Genomic DNA, 19074 nt, shown 5'->3' on the forward strand with positions numbered 1-19074 from the left:
TTATTTGAGACACAACTGAAGAGAGTTGTGGAGCAAGATCTCAAATGCTCTGTTCTCTACATTATTAATCTTGCCACTTCCCTCCCTCTGCAATGAGACCCAGTCCTTTATAGAATACGCTGAATCTACAAATTGGTGAATTCTTTAAAGTTATTTGGATTTACCAACAATTTTCTTCTGTCTTCACAAAGCAACTACTATTGTTTAGTAGGATTATTGACTAGTGATGTGTTCTTTATTCCCTAGCATATGGTAAATATTTTTTACAAACTTGAGGTATACCGTGTGGATCCCAAGGGGTGACACACATAGACTGAGATGTCTTGTCATCACATTGTTTAACTTTTACTGAACTGAGAAATTTATCACCTGGGTGGGTATCTGGAATCCTTCTCTAAGGGTTAAATTAGGGAGCATTCTCCCGTCATTTGAAAATTGACCGAATTCAATTTCCTGTCCAGAATTGCAGCATTATACATCAATAATCACAGGCATGTCTGAGCTTTAAGGCAGTTATCTGCTACATGTGTCTTCCTGGTGGAGGGGCCTCAAGATGATATCAGCTGACATTTTCCAGCCGTGGACATGTGAAAGGGGGTTTGGCTTGTTCAGTAAGTGAATTGAATTCTCCCAAAATGAATTCTGTAATAAAACCCACTCCTACCTCCAAAAAGTATTCTAGGTGGCTTACTACAAGACACAGACTTCAGTAAGGTTCCTAGAGGCGAATCCTGGGAGTTCAAGGGTAGAGCTTCATAAGGAAGATACTTTTAAGGCTTGGATTGGAATAAAATATTCAGCGATTCAATAACCTTATAAGAATAACACATTCCATACATAGGATTTTTAAAGAGAGCTGTGTTACTGTGATACTCTGGTATACTTACTGTTTGCGTGGCTATGAGGGAAAACTTTATGTTGCAATCAATCTTTCTATTTTTTTCCCTATGTCTGAGTATTGTGGACTTCCTTTGTGGTATTTTAGTGATTAGACAGGATGGAGGGTGTTCTTAAAGATTCATGGCCAAGTCGGATGATGTCAGAATGAAGGGAAGGGACGGTCTTCATGGGGCCAGCAAGTCTAGCCCCGTCTGAATTGTTTGTCTAACACTTCACAAGTAGAATAAGAACCACTGAATTATTCATTTTCAAGTTGCCCTAAAAAAGGCACTTACACTGCTGAAATGCAGACTTTCGGTGCCAGTGAGAGGAAGAGGAAGGATGCTGTCTTTCCTCTGAATGTGCCACTGCCCTCACTGTCTTTTCTCCAGTTTCACTTCCCAGCCTGCAGGATGAAGGAAACCACCAGCTCATTTAAGTGCAGGGCCGTGGGGGGTGGGAGGGGATTATGGACAAATACAATGAGGGCCTCTAAAGCCACAGGTGAGCTGAGCATTTAATTTGCTGGAGACAGCCCAGTGGAGAGGAAGGAGCCTTAGGTTTATGGGGAGCTGTGTAGTCAGAAGGCCTCTTGGTGTGGGTGTGTTGGGAAAACAGCCTGAGCCTCCAGACAGGGACCCAGAGCCCAGGAAGTCACCTTGGGCTCAGAGGTAAGGAGGAGACGGGAGCTGAGAGTAATAATAACTGGTATGCAATCAGAGATCTTTTTTTATTCTTAGTGTTAGCTTCTCTGTCACCAAACTTTTTCTTAACAGTTCCTACCAAGTAGTACTTAGGAGAGAAAAGGGGTAATTAGAATCCCTTACATTTGGGAGGGAGAAGCATGGTTCTTACCCTAAACCAGCTGATCGTGGTAGCCTTGAGCTCCTTTTGTCACTACTCCACCCTGGGCCTCAGTTTCCCCACCTATGATGCCAGAACAGTTTCTCTGGGAACAGCAGAGGTACATCCTCTGCACGCTGCAGGAGATGGTGAGCGACACAGCTGTGATGCCATTAATCGAATTCTCTTGCACAGTCAGCGGCTTGGTCGGCACCTGTTGCCCATAGGCAGGGTGTTTACAGGAGAGGGGAAACAAAATCTGAAAGCTTCAGATTTTGTAGAAAGATGTGCTGACAAATTTTACACTAAATACATGAAAGAGACTTTAAAAATAGTTGTAGATATAGATATATGGATATATAATTTACAGATGGTGTAACAGCAGTCCTCCCAAAACTTTTTTTTAAAATGTAAAGCAGCAGCAGCCTCAGTCCTGCTAGTATTGTTCTCAGCCCAAGATTCCTGGAACAGTCTGTGCGAGCTCCCTGGGGACAGAAGCACTTGGTGAAAAGGTGACTAGGCCTCCGTTTCCTCCATTGCCCACATGGAACCAGCCCCTGAGAGCCCCTTTCCTGGTGGGATGAAGGCTGGGACTTGGGTGTCCCCTCCAGAATTCATTCTCCTCCCATACTCTGTTCTCAGCAAACAATCTTTTTCTGTGTCAAAGAAAACTTTTTTAAATCACCTCTTTCTTACAGAGAGATTTTTTATATCACCTCTTTCTTACAGAGAGATGCTTTTCATGTATACTTTTTTCCTACCCTTTGGTGAGTGGGTAAATTGACATTCTGAGAGGTTCACTATCTTGACTAAAGTTTGTCAAGTACTGAGTCTCAGGCAGAGCTGGACTTCAGCACAGGACGCCCCGCTCTAATCTGTATTCCTTCCCAGGGGCCTCACTGCAGCCTCCTCCCAGGCACTAGCCTGCTCATCACTCCTTTCTGTGCAAATGGAATATAGCAGTCAACATCTGTATCGACTTGATAGTTGACAAATGGTGATGGAGGGGTGCAAAACTATTGTGACGGCCTTTGCTTTTTTATCACCTTATACTCTTTTTATTTGCTTTTTATTATGTTAAATTTCCAACATACAACAGAGGTCAGGACCCCAGATGTCTCATGTGCAGTTCCTGCCATTTCACTCATAGCTAATCCGGTCTCACCTGTACCGCCACCCCTCCCCCCTCGTTTTATCTGGAAGGTTCTTTCAGATTCCTTTCATTTTACCTTTAAATGTTTTAGCCTATAGATTTTTACAATAAGGATTATTCCTTTTTAATATAGCCACAATACTATTATCACATCAAAAACTAATTTCTTAATATCATTTATACTTAAATTTCTAACTACCTCTAAACATCATAAATGGTTTTGTTTTTTAAATTTGTTTGAATCAGCAGCCCTGGCCAGGTGTCTCAGTTGGTTGGAGCATCGTTCCATACAACAAAAGATGGCAGGTTTGATTCCTAGTCAAGGCACATACTAGGTTATGGGTTTTCTCCCTGGTCCAGGTGCATACGGGAGGCAGTCAGTTGATGTTTCTCTCACATTGATGTTTTCTCTCCCCCCCTTTCTCTGTTTCTAAAAAATCAGTAAAAAACATCCTTATGTGAGGATTAATATAAATTTGTTTGAATCAAGATCCAAATAGATTCACACATTGCGAGTGGTTGGTATGCCTTTAAGTCTCATTGATTTTATAGATTCTTTTCCATCTCTTTTTCTTCTCCTTGTGATTTATTTGTGTACGAAACTGATTCATTTGTCCTGAAGAGTTTCCCACAGTCGTGGTTTTGCCAACAGCATCCCCAGATGTAGCGTATGCCTCTGTTCTCTGTAATTCCTATAAATTTGTGGGTGAATTAGAGGCTTGATCAGATTCAGACTGGAAATTTTTGGCAAAGGCCACTTCATGGGTAGTTACAATTATCTTCTAATGGCCTCATGTATTGAACATTAGTTCTGACCAGAAGAGAAAGGTCTCGATTTTCACATGTAGCGATAATAATGAATTATGTGCATGGGTCTTTGTGGTTTACGAAGTACTGTTCTACTCCATCAGTGCTCTTAATTTATTCTCATGCCAATTTCTTTGAGAAAAGCTGTTTTATTCATGGCTGTCGAGCTCTAAGGTCTGCTCAAGGTAAAATGACTAAAGGCAGTGGAGAAGAATTCAGGTCCCGTTTGTTCTGCAAGCCACACTCTTGTGGTTATCTAGACCACAATTTCCTTAATTTCACCTCCAGTCACTCTATCCTACTTGTTACCCTGCCGCACTTAATTTAAGGAAAGAATAGTATTTTCACATCCAACTTGCTGCTTGTTGCTTTTAAAGCAGCAGTGTTAGAACTGTAGAGAAATGGCAAAAAGCATCTGAAGATTAATCCAGACACTTAACCCAAAAGGCTTTGGGTGATCTCAGTAGAAAAATGAATTATGCACTCTCATAAGCTAATTCTCTGGCCATAGCTGTCCCATGTTCCTGCCCAGAGAAGATTGCAGCCTGCGTGACGGTCACAGGCTTAGACTGAGTGTCATACTCTGGTGAGTGACTGGCCGACTGGAGCTGCCTTGTTGGTTTGGCACAGGGGGAAAGTTACCCCATGTGGGCTGGAGAAAACCACTTGGTTGTCAGCTAGACTCAGATTAAACTAAAGGAGGATATTATTTACTTGTTTCATATAAACAAGTCAGCTAAGTAGCTGGGAAAAAAGAGACATTTTCTTCCCTTTTGAGATTGAAAAGATGAGGCTTAACTAAAATTGATTTTAATTGTTACTGTTGTACCATTTAAAATGGTCATAAAAACGAACAAATTGTGGTTAATTTCTGAGCAGGCAGAGGTGACATTCTGGCCATTTAACTATCTCTCAACAAGGTTTCATTCCCAACAAGAATAAAAACCATAATTTCCAGAAGGTTATCCCTAGGGTTTGACATCATGCTCTCACACTGTCTCTCTGACCAGGCTCTCGTGTGATCCCAGAGGGGTGGATCCACTCTGGAGTGACACGTTAAGTGGGGGGCTTGGAAGGATGCCAGGCAGCTTGTCTCTGCCCCACACTCCTACCAACGCAGAGGTAGCTTAACCTGGGTGGGAAATGAAAGACAGGACTGGTCACACAGATGAGGGTTGTCAAGAGAACCTTTTCCCAAATTGCTCCTCTCCTCCCCGCTAACCCTCCCAATTAATAATTTGCTGACACCCAGTTTGTGTCCAGCTCTGTGTTGGACATGAGGATACCAGGTGAGGCAGGCCAACTGGCCTTGCCCTCCTAAAGTACGCAGTCGGTGGACAAATGGATGCCTGCCTACCTGTTGGTCTTTACATAGTTTTTATTTATTTTATATTTTATATAATCCTTACCCCAGGATATTTTTCCATTGATTTTTAGGTAGAATGGAAAGGAGGGAAGGAGAGAGGGAGAAACATCGATACGAGAGAGACATGTCAATTGGTTGCCTCCCGCACGACCCCAACTGGGGCTGGGGATTGAACCTGCAACCCAGGTACATGCCCTTGACTGGAACTCAAACCTGTGACCCTTCAGTTCCTTGGTCAGTGCTCTAACTGTTGAGCCAAACTGGCCAGGACTACATACCTTTTTTCCTAAGGAGGTTGTTGCCTTCTTTTTCAAAGGCTGTTAAAAGTGGTAAGAAAAGTGAATTGTTTCTCTTCTGCAGAAACAGCTTAGAGACTCTTTCCTTAAAAATTATATTTACAATTTGGCAAAATACCCCTCCCCACTTTTTGCTCTTTAAAAAGCGGCCATGAACTGTCGCTCGTCCAGAGCAGAGTGGACTTCGGGTAGCACAGATGTTCGTTTGCATATTTGATTAACCAGTATTTAGTGGGCACCTGCCCTGTTCTCTGGGATTACAGCAGTAAATCAACAAGTAATCAATATATGAACAAGACTTTGAGACAGGAATAATAAGTGCAATAAAAAATAAAATGAATGGATGATGGGAATCAAGGCTGCCGGAAAACCTTTCAAAGGATGGCCACGAGAGCTGAGACCTGGATGGTGACAGCAGCTGCCATGGAGACCTCAGCAGAAGCAGCCCTGGGGACAAGCATGGTGGTTTCAGGGAACAGAGTGGGACTCCAGACTGTGAAGAGTGTTGATTGAGCTACAGAAGGAAATTTACACAAGATGCATGTTACTACTAGACTGTAAAAAACACATCTGCAAGGAACAAAATAAACCTCTCAGTACAATGGCTCTGATGAGGAAGCAGTTCTGCATTTAGTCTTCTTTGTTTGGAAGGCTAGATTGTTTGACACGTGGGAAATAAAGCTGGAAAAGGAGGTGTTTATGAGAGGCCATTCTTTAGCAGGCTATTGACCCTCTGCTTCCTGCAGAATCTGGGCCCACAGTGAGGATAAGAGGATTCTCACCCCAAAAACACTTTGGGACGGACTGCGAGGGAGGAACCAAAATAAGCTCTTGGAATCCACCAACCCATCTAAGGCAGACTGGATTCGAACACTAACCCCTTTGGGAATGCATCTGGGGGAAGGATTAGTCCAGGCCCAGGAGGCCACAGACCTTGAGGGAGAAGTGTGAGAGATGCAGTCGGGGCTGACAGGCAGCCTGGGAGCTCTCCGCATGGGTCGACACCTGCCTGCCAGGTGTTGGTGTTGAGCCTGTACAGGTGGGATACAGTTTAGGTTTTTTTAAGAGTAATATTTTTAAATCTGCAATAGCTCACTTTGTCTACAAAGAGGAGGAAATGCTTTAAAAGTGTTTTGTATGACTTCGCCTGACAAAGATAAGACAAAATAAAGGTCAATCCCATATATAAATATTTATGAAAAAGATACTAAATAAAATATTAGCAAATAGAATTCCAGAGGACATTAAATGTATAACACACTACAACCAAACAGGCACAAATAACTGTCAGTATAATTTACCATTTTAGTGGGTCAGAGGAGAAAAACCATTTAATTAGCTCCATAAATGCTTACAAGGTACTTAATGAGATCAATAGCCATCTTTTATTAAAAGAGTCTTAATAAAACAGGAGTGGTTGGATAGTTCATTAACAAAATAAGAACATATATATTTAAAGTCCAAAATCAGGAACATGCTTAACAGTGGAACTTTCGATGTGTCGCCATTGAAGTCAGACACCTGGCCAGGACCCCTCTGTCACTCTCACTGTGATGTGGTTCTGGAAGCACTGGTCAGTGCCATCATCCCAGAGAAAGAAGTAGCAGACATAAAAGGGGCAGGAAGAGACCAGCCTGTCATATGTGTAGAAGCAGGCACTGTATACCATGAAAGCCCAAGAGAGCAACCTCAAAGCTGTTACAGAATTTAAAGGCACCCACCATGGTATGATTTTTTTGTCTAGAAGGTTGCTCCTCTCTCAGCCCCACTATTCTCTGCCCAACAAACGTGTCTTCATCCTCCAGGATGCAGACCATGTCCTCTTCTCCATGAGACTCTCCCTCCTTGTGTTTGCAAAGCCCTTTGTCTCTGGCCCAGGCTGTCACTGTACTGAAATTACTTGGATCTCTTCACCCCTCTGTCCCCACCACTGAGAAGGTAGTAATAAGGTCCCTGACACCTTCATATATTCAGTGCTATTTGTGAGCTCCTAGGGTGTGCAGGGTGTGGCCAGTGTGCTAAGCACTGCCATCTCCACCTGGAACATTTGTTTCCCTGTCAGCTGTGGCACAAAGTTGTTGCTCAGTAGACACTGAGCAGAGACTGTCCTACCACCCCCATCCCAGTCTGTGACCCACACCCATCAGGATAGGCCAGTGCCTATGCAGGAGGAGGGCACAGTGACACCTCCCCAGGTACAGTCCTGCCTGGCTCTCACATGTGACTGCAGACCCACCTTTTCTTGCTAGGAGATCAGGCTTCTGCACTGGTTCCTCATCTGTGTGCCCATGCGGGGACAAAGAGAGAGAGCTTTCTTGAGGACCCGCACCCCCATTAAGGAGATCCCAGACCCATAGCCAAGAAAACTTCCTCAGTGCCTAACCCTCTGGCCACCTCCTTTTCCTATCTCCTCTTTGTGATGCTGGTTTTGTGAGCCCTGATCTGTGTCTCTACCTTCTTATGCTAAGAGAGCCTGGCCTGGTGTGTAAGTCTCAGGAAAGCAATCACCTTCCTGACAGCTGAGGCCATCAAAAGCAGCACCCAGGTGAAGGAGGCAGATTTGACTTTATTACACGTACTAGAGATTTTATTTTTTTTAATTTCTAAAAATTTCTAAAGCAGAGAGGATTAATCTTTAGACTTTTCTTTTGTTGCTCAAAACTTTCCAATCTAGTATTGAGACTATTGGCTTTTGGGTTGGGTCCAAGAAGACACACTGATCTTTGAAGGCCACCAAGGATACTTCTTTAACTGCTTGTAGATGTGATTTGTCTCAACAGCTCCTGATGACAGGATGAGTGTTTGGGCATTGAAATATGCACCAGCCTTGCCCTGGTGCCATCCCTTAGCACCCAGGGGGCTAGTTAGTGTAAGAGTAAATACGGAGTTCCTAGTTTGGGTATAATTTCCCTTCCATCGACCTTGACCATGTCTTTTCAAGTTCCTCATAAAAATTGTGTGCTAGCACAGAGAATACCCTGAAATGATCTGTGGGGAACTGATTGAATGAACCAAATATTCTGGGCAAGCTGAAATTATCCTCTGTTTGAAGTCCGAGTGGAGCATAATGCTGTGCAGGTTAATAGATCAGTGAAAGCTGTTTTGTCAGCGCGTAAAAATGTGAGAGAACTAAATTTTTATAGTAAATAGTTTTGCTGAGCAAACAATATGTGCAGTTATTATGGAGTTTGGAAAATAAATGATTTTAGACTAATGTCAGGCTTCAGATCCTGATGTGGTAGTTGAGCCTTCAAAATGAAAAGAATGAAAAGCCTTTGGAATATTGTTGACACGCTATGAAAGGACATGGCGTTTAATTCATTACTGCACCTTTCAGATAACATTTGTAGCCCTAGTATTAACCCCTGGGCATTTTCTGTTCCTTACTGAGGGCACTTTGCCTGAGAGGATTCATGTTGTTGGGAAGGCAGGGCAGTGGTTTGGAGAGGAGTGGGCTGCGCAGACCCGTGGCAGCCATGTGCTAAGATGAGACCGGCGCAGAAGATCAAAGACCCTGCCGTCTTGGTCCTGGTCTGCAAGTGCCAGTGGCTGCCCTTCACATCTCAAAACCCCCATCACACTGAAATATCTTGCTAGATGTAGTTTTGATCATTTTAAAAGCATGCCCCCTGAAAAAATGAATCACAAGACTATAGGCTTTTAAAATAATAAGTTGAACTTTCCTTGCCCACTGCTCCCTGGTTCCTTCCTTTGTGTCCTTCCGAGGCTTCTGGTCCATTCTGTGAATGGGAACTGCAGCCCTCTGGGCCCTGCTGTCATCAGGATACCTGGTGTTGAATAGCCCTGCTTTTTCACAGCAGAGCTCAGTGTTGTCATTATCATTTGAAAGCTTTGGAAATATGAGAGTTTCTCTCATAATGAAAGGTAAGTGCAGTAGTTGTTATCACATTCAATATTTTGGTCAGTTTAGCAGTTGCTTAGTAACTAAAGTTAAAACCGACCACAAGATGGAAAAACTTGAAATTCATTTCCAGGGATTGCCTCAGACTGCTGAGAAGACACCTTTCTGTTTAATTGTGACTAATTCTTTATAAGTGACTTGAACCCTTTTGGAAACCGTGCGTTGTTTTCTGAGTATTAGGCATACTAATGAACATCCAAGACCATACACTGTCTGAGAAGGCTGTCAAGCCCACCTACGTCCCCTAAATCCGACAGAATTTGGATACCACTTCCCAGCCCGCATGGGTCCCAGCCTTGCTGCCAGCCTCTAGGTGAAGCCAGGCCCCTGGGAACCCATCCCTTCTCTAGCCTTGGCTTGTGTCTGACGCTGTACTGGCCCCTTGGCCAATGGCAGAGCCAGGCAAGGATTGAGGAGGGGATGAAAACAGGCGAGGGTGGGCCAGCGACCTCCAGGCAGCCACACCTTTATCCCTTATCTCCAGACCCCTGGTATTGGGGAGTCCCAGAGTATTAAAGGTGAAGCTCTGGCCAGAGAATCTTCCTGGTAGAGGGGAGTTATCAGTGATTCCTGTGGGGCCTGGGGGTCATCCCTCCTTCCCTCCACTTGCTTCCTTCACTCAGCAAAATACATTGAACACCTCCTGTGTGCCTTTCTTCTTCACTTCATCCTGTGCGACACACAGCAAGGCCTGCCTCTCTGTCCTTTCCCCATATAAGTCGTCGCCAGAAAGAGTAGCTGGCACCCCCAAGGAAAAGCAGGCCCCAGGAGAGAACATCTCTCTGGAAGATAGACCCCCCAAACCCAACAGTGCATATGATCTGACACAAAATAGATGGGCCACATGTGCAAAATCAGCATGAGAAATAGACTCAAGAAAAGAAGAGAAGATAATAGCAATGTAAAGCAAAAAAACAAGGAGTAACTTAAATATGGATGAAGTAGAAGTAACAGGTATGGAAAAACAATAACTAAACTAAGGAACAAAAGAATAAAGGTAAATTACAGGATGAATACAGCTACAGTTGGGTCAGATTGAAGCACCATCCTGAAAGCAACAAGAAATGATAAAGAAAGGTTGAATGATGTGGAAGACAGTAGTAGATGTGCCAACAGTATCCAAATAATAGAGTTCCAAGCAGAGCAGAAGAAATATTTGAATGACAGATAAATTAGCCAGAATTAGAGAAAGATGAAAGAGTTCATCTAGGGTCCAACAGGAGTGATTAGGACAAACCTTCCCCAAGGCCCACGCTCACTCAGCCAGGCTATTCCCCAGCCAGCTGCCAGGTCCTGCAGCCAGCTCCCCTGATCCGCTCAAGAGAGAAGTGAGACACCATCTATAAATCTTTGTTCAGGAATTTAGCAGCTAAGCATTCCCATCCTTCTCTTGTGAATGCGCAGCACTGGCAAGATTGCAAAAGCCACAACTGTATGTGCCCGTCCCCTAACCCCTAACCCCTGCCCAGGGCCAGGGCACTCGTAGGTGTCAGAAACGTTTATGGAATGAGCATGAGTGAACAAATGAATGATGCCAGTGGCTGAGGAAGTTTGCCGTGTATATCTGGACTTTGTAAATACATATGAATAACTGTTTGGTTAAAGTTCAAAACTGTGTTTAAAAGTTATGATTTGCCTTAAGAAAAGTTTGTTCACTTTTTATTTCATCTTGTACCCAGTGGAGTTTGCACTTCATCAGCAGGTTGTCAAGATAGCAGCTTTCTGTGCTGACTGTCAAGTATTCTTTTCCGTCCTGTTTCAGACCCTTAACACCTTTAACGATTTTTTTTATCCTTTGTCGTCATTAGACTGTTTTTTCTTTGGTGCAGCAGTTTTTCTGAGATCTTGGAGGTTTCTGTTTCAGATGATGCGGTGAGATGTTTCGTAATTTAAGCTGCCCCCCAGCCCACCCCCTTGTCCCCAGTATTTCACTGCAGAGGCCCAGTTGGGTTGTTTGTCTTCCAGAGACACTGCCTTCTTCACGAAGTCATCCTAAAAATAGCTTCATTTAACTAGGCCATTTTATGAATTGTTTCAGACTTTTCTCAGACCAGTCTGAAAGCAGGATACTATTTCAGACAGATACAATGCACCTTGAACCTGATCACAAGGCATCTGTTACCCCATGTGGACTGCTGGGAGTTGATTGCCTCAAATCGCAGTTTGAGGCTAACGGCTGGGAAAGCCTTGGGTGCAGCAAACAGCAAAACCAACCATCCAGGGCCTGAATATAGTTTGTCTCGGTATTAAGGGTGGGTGGTGCCCTGGCCAGTTTGGCTCAGCAGTTAGAGTGCCGGCCTGCAGTCCAGAGAGACCTGGGTTTGGTTCCCGCTAAGGACATGTACCTCGGTTGCAGTTTGTCCCCCGGCCCTGGCTGGTCATGTGGGACGCAGCTACTTGATGTGTCCCTTTCACGTCGATGTTTCTCTCTCTCCCTCTCTTCCTCTCTCTCCCTCCCACTCTATCTGAACAAAAAAATGGAAAAATGTCCTTGGGTGAGGATAAAACAAAAAAAGGGTGGGTGCTTAGGACCAGAGAAGCAGGTTTTGGGGACAGAAGTTAGCCCTGTCTAGGTATCCCAGGCTGTCCCAGGGAGTAGACTGGCCCCTTGCTGGCAGGACAAGCTGTGTTCAGGACTCTGACCTCCAGACTGATGCCAAACCCTGTGCAGGCACCAGAGATGAGGGCAAAGGGGACACACAGATGGGAAGGGGGAGGGGAGGGGACTGGGCTGTGCTGCTCCCTGAGGTGGAACCACTGGGAAGATTTGAGAAGGGCTTGGGGAGGGGTCAGAAGTTCCAGACTGGAAGGTGATCTGAGCAGATAGCACAGGTCAGGGTTATTTAGGGACCCACCTTATTGGTGGGAGTTGTTGGAGCACATGGGAATGGGGTTAGGTGTTGGGCTAATGCAGGAGGTGGCAAGAGACTGCCTATAGAAGGTCCAGGTGCACAGCACTTAGGGGTGGGACTGAGTCCTGTAGGCAACAGAGAGAGCTCAGGTCCACATGGAATGTAGAATCAGGAGGCCCCAGCAGGAGTAGGCTCTGAACCCCACTGTGGATCTGTGGCTGTGTTCCATTCCTCTGCCTTAGGTATGCTAAACCTTCCTTGGTTGCAGCCAGTCTTGGCCTTGGCTTCCTGATAGGCATCAAGACCTATCTTACAGAAGTTTGGGGCAGTGACTTGCCTGGGTGTCCAGTTGTAACCTCCCATAGCTTTTCAAAATTGACCATGCCCTTCCCAACAGGATTCTCAGCATTATTCTTTCTCATGATGTTATATGTTGGAACATGTTATTTCCTTCACATTACTCAAGGAAGTACTTTCAAAGCAGAAAAAAGGCCTGGCCAGTGTGGCTCAGTGGATTGAGCATCATCCCATGGACTAAGAGGTGCCAGTTCGACTTCCGGTCAGGGCATATGCCTGGGTTTGGAGCTCAATTCCCAGTAGGGGGCATGCAGGAGGCAGCTGGTTGGTGTTTCTCACATTGATGTTTTTATCTCTCCTTTCCTCTATCTTTAAAAAGAAAATAAATAAAAATATTTTAAAAAGAAAAGTACCTGAGAACTCCCTGTGTGTTTGCAGGCCAGATGATGGTTGTACTCAGGTGGTTTCTAGAACAGACAGCAGAGTCCCCTGACCTGCACTCCCATCCTCCCCTCCACCTTCTTGTGGTTCTCTTGGTCCTAGAAAACTTCTTATCCTTCAAAACCCAGTTCACATGTGACCTCCTCTGGAGCCTTTTCAGATTCCCTCTCCCAAGGAGAATTCATCTCTCCCTCTTGTTTTTCCAGAGTACTCTGTTCAGAGTTCTAGTCAGTCTCTTGGCAGGACACTGTATTTTATCTTTTTATGGTTCTCTCTCCCTGACAAGATCGGGAGCATCTCAAGGGCAGATCAGCCCTTCCCTCAGTGCAAGCCCACCTCCTCCCAATGAGCAGCGGTGCCCCTTCACAGGTCTGCATGGCTCCTCTCCCCGACACTGGGGACTGTGCCTGGAATGTGTACCTATGGGTCATTCTGCCGAGGTCAGAACCGTGGGCCCCCGTGAGCTCATCTTGCTGCTGACTAACGCGCTCTCTTCCTCTCACCCCCTAGGGCCGACGAAATTGAAATGATCATGACGGACCTTGAAAGAGCAAACCAGGTAGGATGTCTGATAGCTTCAGGCATAAAATCACAATAGCATAGCCATTTGTTGTCTTGGAAGATGCTTCTGTCTAAGTTAGAAAACCAGTTTTCTTGTATTTTTTACACACAGCTATCAACGTTGACCCTTTTCATGCTGTCATGAAAAATACATTGAAAAGTTACAGGCAAAGTCTTTGATGTGACCCTAGCATCCCAGATGGTGAATGTCCACTGCAAAGTGGCTCCCTCTTGTTCTTTTTCTTAACTGATCTCAAATACTCGCCTCTATTTGTGTGGCAACCATTATGCTGGAGAGTTTATACCAGTGAGTTATGCTAGAGAGAAGTCTTTCTCTCTGCCTTCTACTGGGTTGAAGCCACTTGTCTGGAGAGGGCCTCCGGCTGACAGCCCCCTCTTGGCTGATACTTACTTGGTACAGGTACCTTGCGGGAAGTACCCAACAGTGTCTGGCACAAACTAGGCACACGGTTGGGTGGCTCTACTCAGCCGCCTAGAGAACTTGGCTGCTCTGTAGAACCCCTTCCTTCCTCCAAGGACTCCGTAGAACAGTAAAACATTTTGCTTCAGCAAAGGTGCTGCTGTTTTGGAAAGAAAGAGGTCTCCCCATTTATTTTCTCTTTTTGTGGGGAGAAGCATCCAAAACCATGAAGGTTTCTCAGCCCCAGAAGGCCACAGGCTATGGCCTCCCCCCACTCAGTTTTACACCTGGGCAGCCACAAGCACAGGAGAGCTTAGCAGTGTGCCTCAGTGGTCCTTCCTGGATCTGTGGTCTCTGCTTCCCACCTTCTGAAAGTTCCACAGAGTACCCACCCCTTGGCTGGCATTGCTTACCCAGACCCTAGCAGATGCTCAGGGAAGAATGTCTTTATTCTTTGACCAATAAAATCATCCTCAAGTCTGCAGGGGATGTGTGGATTTCTTTTTTCTTTAAGGAAAACTTTGTAGGTTCTGTGTTGCATACCTAGACTCACCACTGAGGATCCTGGGCCTATCAAAGGCTCTCAGCAGAGATACATGGAATGAAACACCTGAGATAGCATCATTAATTCTTATTTATCCTGGTAAGAGTAGAAAGAGCTGCCAATTCTTTAGTGACTTATTTTGTGCCTGGCTCTGTTCTAAGCACCTCACATGAACAGAGTCACTTAAACCTCAGTGCCCACCGAGGTCAGTTCTGTTGTGATCCCCATTTTACAAATGAGGAATCTGAGGTCAGTGGCTAGTTGTTGCACCCTGTGCTCTTTGCCAGCACACTGGGGAACAGGCCACAGATAAAGGGCCTCATTTGCCTTTCTTTCAAATTGTCTTGTTTCCCAAGTGTACCCATCTGCATAGCGCCTTGCTGTAAAAGCACTGCCCCTGCCTCACCTCACAAAGATGCTTAAGTATTTATTTACCTTTACTTACTAAACTAATTTACTTTGGGTCCCTTCGTTTTCACTCAGCACTACTCAACTTTGCAGAACCTTAACTCAAAGGTAGTTACTGGAAGGGTTAACCTTCTCTGTCACAGGGTTGCCATTTACATTTCTGAAATTTCCACTCATCCAGTCTCCCCCAGGCCATGGGGGTGCCTCCTCTTTTGATGGCACTTTGGGGTAAGCTCTGCTTTGTTCAGCAGATAACCTTATTCTGCAAATGTCAGAGGCAGTCTCTGAGGCAATCCCCAGGGACTAAAGAAGTTTGGCCGAGTTGATGCAACTCTCAAAGGGCTGAGGCCACTTGGGTAGATCTCAATCCTGGGAGACACCAGGCAGGACTATGGAGAAAGGTGCCGCCTCCGAAGTAACACTTGGTTCAGGTCCCACTTGGTACTTCCTATCTATGTAGCCTTGAACAAGTCTCTTAGCTACTTATATTTCTTTTTTTCCTTTTTTTTTTTTTGGTTAATCCTCTCCCGAGGATATTTTTCTATTGATTTATAGATAGAGTGGAAGAAGGGGAAGGAGAGAGAGAAACATCAATGTGAGAAAGATACATCAATTGGTTGCCTTCCACACAACCCCAAGCGGGGCCAGGGATCAAACCTGAAACCCAGGTACATGCCCTTGACCAGGAATCAAACCCGTGACCCTTCAGTCCGTGGGCCAGTGCTCTAACTGCTGAGCCAAACCAGCCAGGGCTTACATTTTTTTTAAAAATAAGAAGAAAAGAAAAGTGATGAACTTTGAGGACATTATGCTAAGAGGAATAAGTCAGTCATAAAAAGACAAACTCTGTATGATCTCACTTCCATGAGGTTCCTAGAGTAGTCTCATTCATAGAGTAGGGTGGTGGGTGTCAGGGGCGTGGGGAGTTGTTTAATGGGTACAGAGTTTCAGTTTGGGAAGATGAAAAGATAGTAGAGGTTGGTTGCCCAATAGTGTAAATGTGCTTAACTTACTGAACTATATGCTTAAAAATGATTAAGATGGTATATTTTATGTTACATGTATTTCACCATAATTAAAACTAAGAAAATTTTAAGCGAGAGAAAGGGAGGGAGGGAATGGTAACTAGTACTTCCTTTGCAAGATAGTTGAGGATTCAAGGTGAAATGCCTGGATAAGAAGTAGGTGCTTACATAAATGTTTGTTCTGTAGTTGTTAAAGCAGCATGGATTTGGTGGGAGAATTATAAAGTCCTGTCCTAGGGAAGTGCCAGCATGGTGGGGATGGGGAGAGGCATGGGAGGGTTCTACCCACTACACAGGGTGAGTTCATAGCCTGGTGTGGCTGCCAAAGGTAATTATTGCAACTTCAGGCTGCATTAATAGAAATAGTTTCTAGAATGAAGGAGGTGTGATTCTACACTGTCTGCAACAATTGGTCCACTTCCAGGGGATAAGAATTTATCCTGAAAACCACCCTGTAAGGAAAGAAGGTACCTGGAGTTCATTCAGAGTCTCCTCTGTGACCAGGACAGGGAAGGGACCCTAACACCGAAAATACCAGGAGGTTTGGGAATATTCCTGATCTTTGGGAAGCAGGGAAAGAAGACAGACATAGGGACTTGACACTAAGCACCAGAAGAATAATTTCAGGAATGTGGGATGTTAAAAGATTACAGACAGACACCCCAATCAGAAAGAATATATGTACCCCCATGTTTGTAGCAGCACTATTTACAATAGCTAAGATCTGGAAACAGCCCAAGTGTCCATCAGTAGACGAATGGATAAAAAAGCTGTGGTACATATACACAATGGAGTACTATGCAGCTGTAAGAAAGAAAGATCTCTTATCCTTTGAGACTACATGGAGGGACCTGGAAAGTATCATCCTAAGTGAAACAAGCCAAACAGAGAAAGACAAGTTTCATATGATCTCACTTATTTGTGGAATATAATGAACATATAACAGTCTGAGGAATGGGGTAGTCCCAGAGACGTGGAAGTGGGGTACAGACTGACAATCTCCTAAAGAGGGGGGTGGTGGGGGAGAGATAAACCACAGAACTTATATGCATGTATGCATGAACAGTGGACATGGACAACAAACTGGGGAAAGGGCAGGGGGGGGAGGGGGAGGGGGAATCAGTGGGGGGAAAAGGAGAAACATCTGTAACAAAAATTAATTAATAAAAAAAAAAGATTACAGACAGGAAGGCCTAGCGTGGGGACATGGTCAATTCTGTCCTTGTAGCTCCTCGGGGCTGGCCAGGAAAAGGGGTCTGGCTGTTTCATGGCTGAGGTTGGAGGCTAGGGGAAGGGAAGCTCGCTCTCAGTTCTGGCTCTCCAGAGGTGCTTAGAGCTGCCACCAAAGGGAGTGAGCTCCCTGTCACCAGAGCTGTGCAGGCAGATGCTGGCCAATCCTTGCTGAGAATAGGAGACAGGGCATCAGACACAGAGTGAATGGAAAGTGGGATTGAACTAGGTAGCTCAATGAGTCGACAAGGATGACTCACAAGGAGAAAAGCTCCCCAGGTGGACATGAGGACACATCCCAGGCAGGTGAGAAGGGACATAGTGGGCTCTGAGTGTTTTAGACCATTGTATAGAGCTAGAACTAGGAGGTTCAGAGAGGGAGAGTGGACCCATAGGAAGGGATCCAGCCAGGTATGTGGAGGACCTTCTTCTGAGAACAGTGGAGAATCATGGGTAGAAGTAAGGTATCAGATGAGTTCTAGAAGGATCACTCTGGCTAAACATTGGAGAGTGTATGGGAGTAGAAAGAGCAAAAGCCAGGAAAGCAGTAAGCAGCTGTTGTGATGGATCGGGGCAAAGAAACGCAAGCCTAAAATGAGGTGGTCCCCGGGGAGCAGAGGTGGAGGTGGGCTAGGCAGGAGGAGGCTACAGAGAGCCACACACCAGCGGGCACAGCCAGACGTCTGGTTCAGCCGCCTTTTCCATCCCCATCAGGGGAAATCCCCAGGAGGAGCAATTTACTAGTTCATTGGCATATAACATTATTTTTGCACAAGGTTTATAGTCACAGTGTTCTGAGACCTGAAGCTCTATTTTATTGCTGAAGCACTTGTGTTTCTGTTGTGAAGTGGAGAGTGGTCTGCCACCAACTCACTTAGGTCCAGTTCTCATTCACACCTGTTTGTTAAACTTCAAAGTGCCTACATTAATACTGTCTTCGTTGGTGACAGTAAAGATTCAGAACTTTTGAGGCTTCATAGGAAACAAGAAACCACAACTGTGCACTCCCCGACCACATGAAACCCCGTCTGTGGGCCTAGGGACTCGGCTGGCTTCCCTGGCTGCGCCTTCACCCGCCCTCCTTTCAGGGCAGCTCTGACTTCAGTTGCCAGGGCACAGAACCACAGCAGGGGCAGGAGGAAGTTTTCTGTGACTGGTCCTCCTCCTGCCAGCCGGCCTGATTCTTAGGGAGGGCACTACCCTAACAGAAGACCCTTAGGTTGAGGTGAAGTTGGAAACCACAGTTTCACTTCACTAAGGAGACCGAGTCAAGTTTGAGAGAAATGGAAAGAGCAAACAGAACTCAGAACAAGGTTTCTGTGCTCTGATGGGGGAGAATGTTTGCGTTTGAATCCCAGATCTCCCGTTTCCCACCCATGTGGCCTTGAGCAAATCCTCAGTCTCTCAGCACCTGTTTCTCCATCTATAGACTGAGGTAATAATTCACACCTCTGAGAAAGCCCCATTCAGACAGCAAATATTTTTGAGCACCTGCTGCGAGCAGGCCCTGCTGGAGATGCTGGTTTCCTCGGGGCTCTTTGCCAGTAGGTGAGCCATGTCTGTGCCCCTGGTCACTCCTTGGATCTTTTGGGAACCTTGGTTTCTCCATGTAATAAATTAGGCTCCCAGTCTAGGTCAGATGGGTGAGCAGGGCCTGGAGAAAGCCCCTGGGGCCACCCCTTGTTCAGGGGGACATAGGGAAATAGGCTCTTCTGGGTTTCCTGAAATCGTGACTCAGACAGTGACAAGCAGGTTTACTTGGGTGGCCTTGGTGTAGTTCCAGCATTCAGCCTGGTTGACCTGAGAAAGAAATCCAAACCGATAAGCACCAAATCCCAGAAACACAGGCGACCAATCTAAATGGGGACTTTGGTCGCCAGTGCAGGACCAGTTTGGGACACATGGCAATCAACTTCTTAGTAGAGCTTTCTGACCTCTCTCCTATAGAAGCACTGAAGTGGGGTCACCTCAGGGCTCTAGCACCTTCTTTACTTCCCCTGTGCTTCCAGCATTTACTCTCACTTCTCAG

At 45.4% G+C, this 19074-nt stretch overlaps 1 protein-coding gene across 6 annotated transcripts in view; it reads left to right on the top strand.

Moving 5' to 3' along the window:
• Window positions 1–19074, top strand: part of CUX1 (cut like homeobox 1) — a 363160-nt gene that overhangs the window by 248169 nt on the left and 95917 nt on the right. For all 6 annotated transcript variants that reach the window (XM_036278819.1, XM_036278820.1, XM_036278816.1 and 3 more), the window contains exon 9: window positions 13367–13415. In XM_036278819.1, the coding sequence (XP_036134712.1) occupies window positions 13367–13415 (49 nt within the window). The remainder of the gene's footprint in view (window positions 1–13366; window positions 13416–19074) is intronic.

Source organism: Molossus molossus, unplaced genomic scaffold (assembly GCF_014108415.1).
Source record: "Molossus molossus isolate mMolMol1 unplaced genomic scaffold, mMolMol1.p scaffold_m16_p_3, whole genome shotgun sequence".
Classification (NCBI taxonomy): Eukaryota; Metazoa; Chordata; class Mammalia; order Chiroptera; family Molossidae; genus Molossus; species Molossus molossus.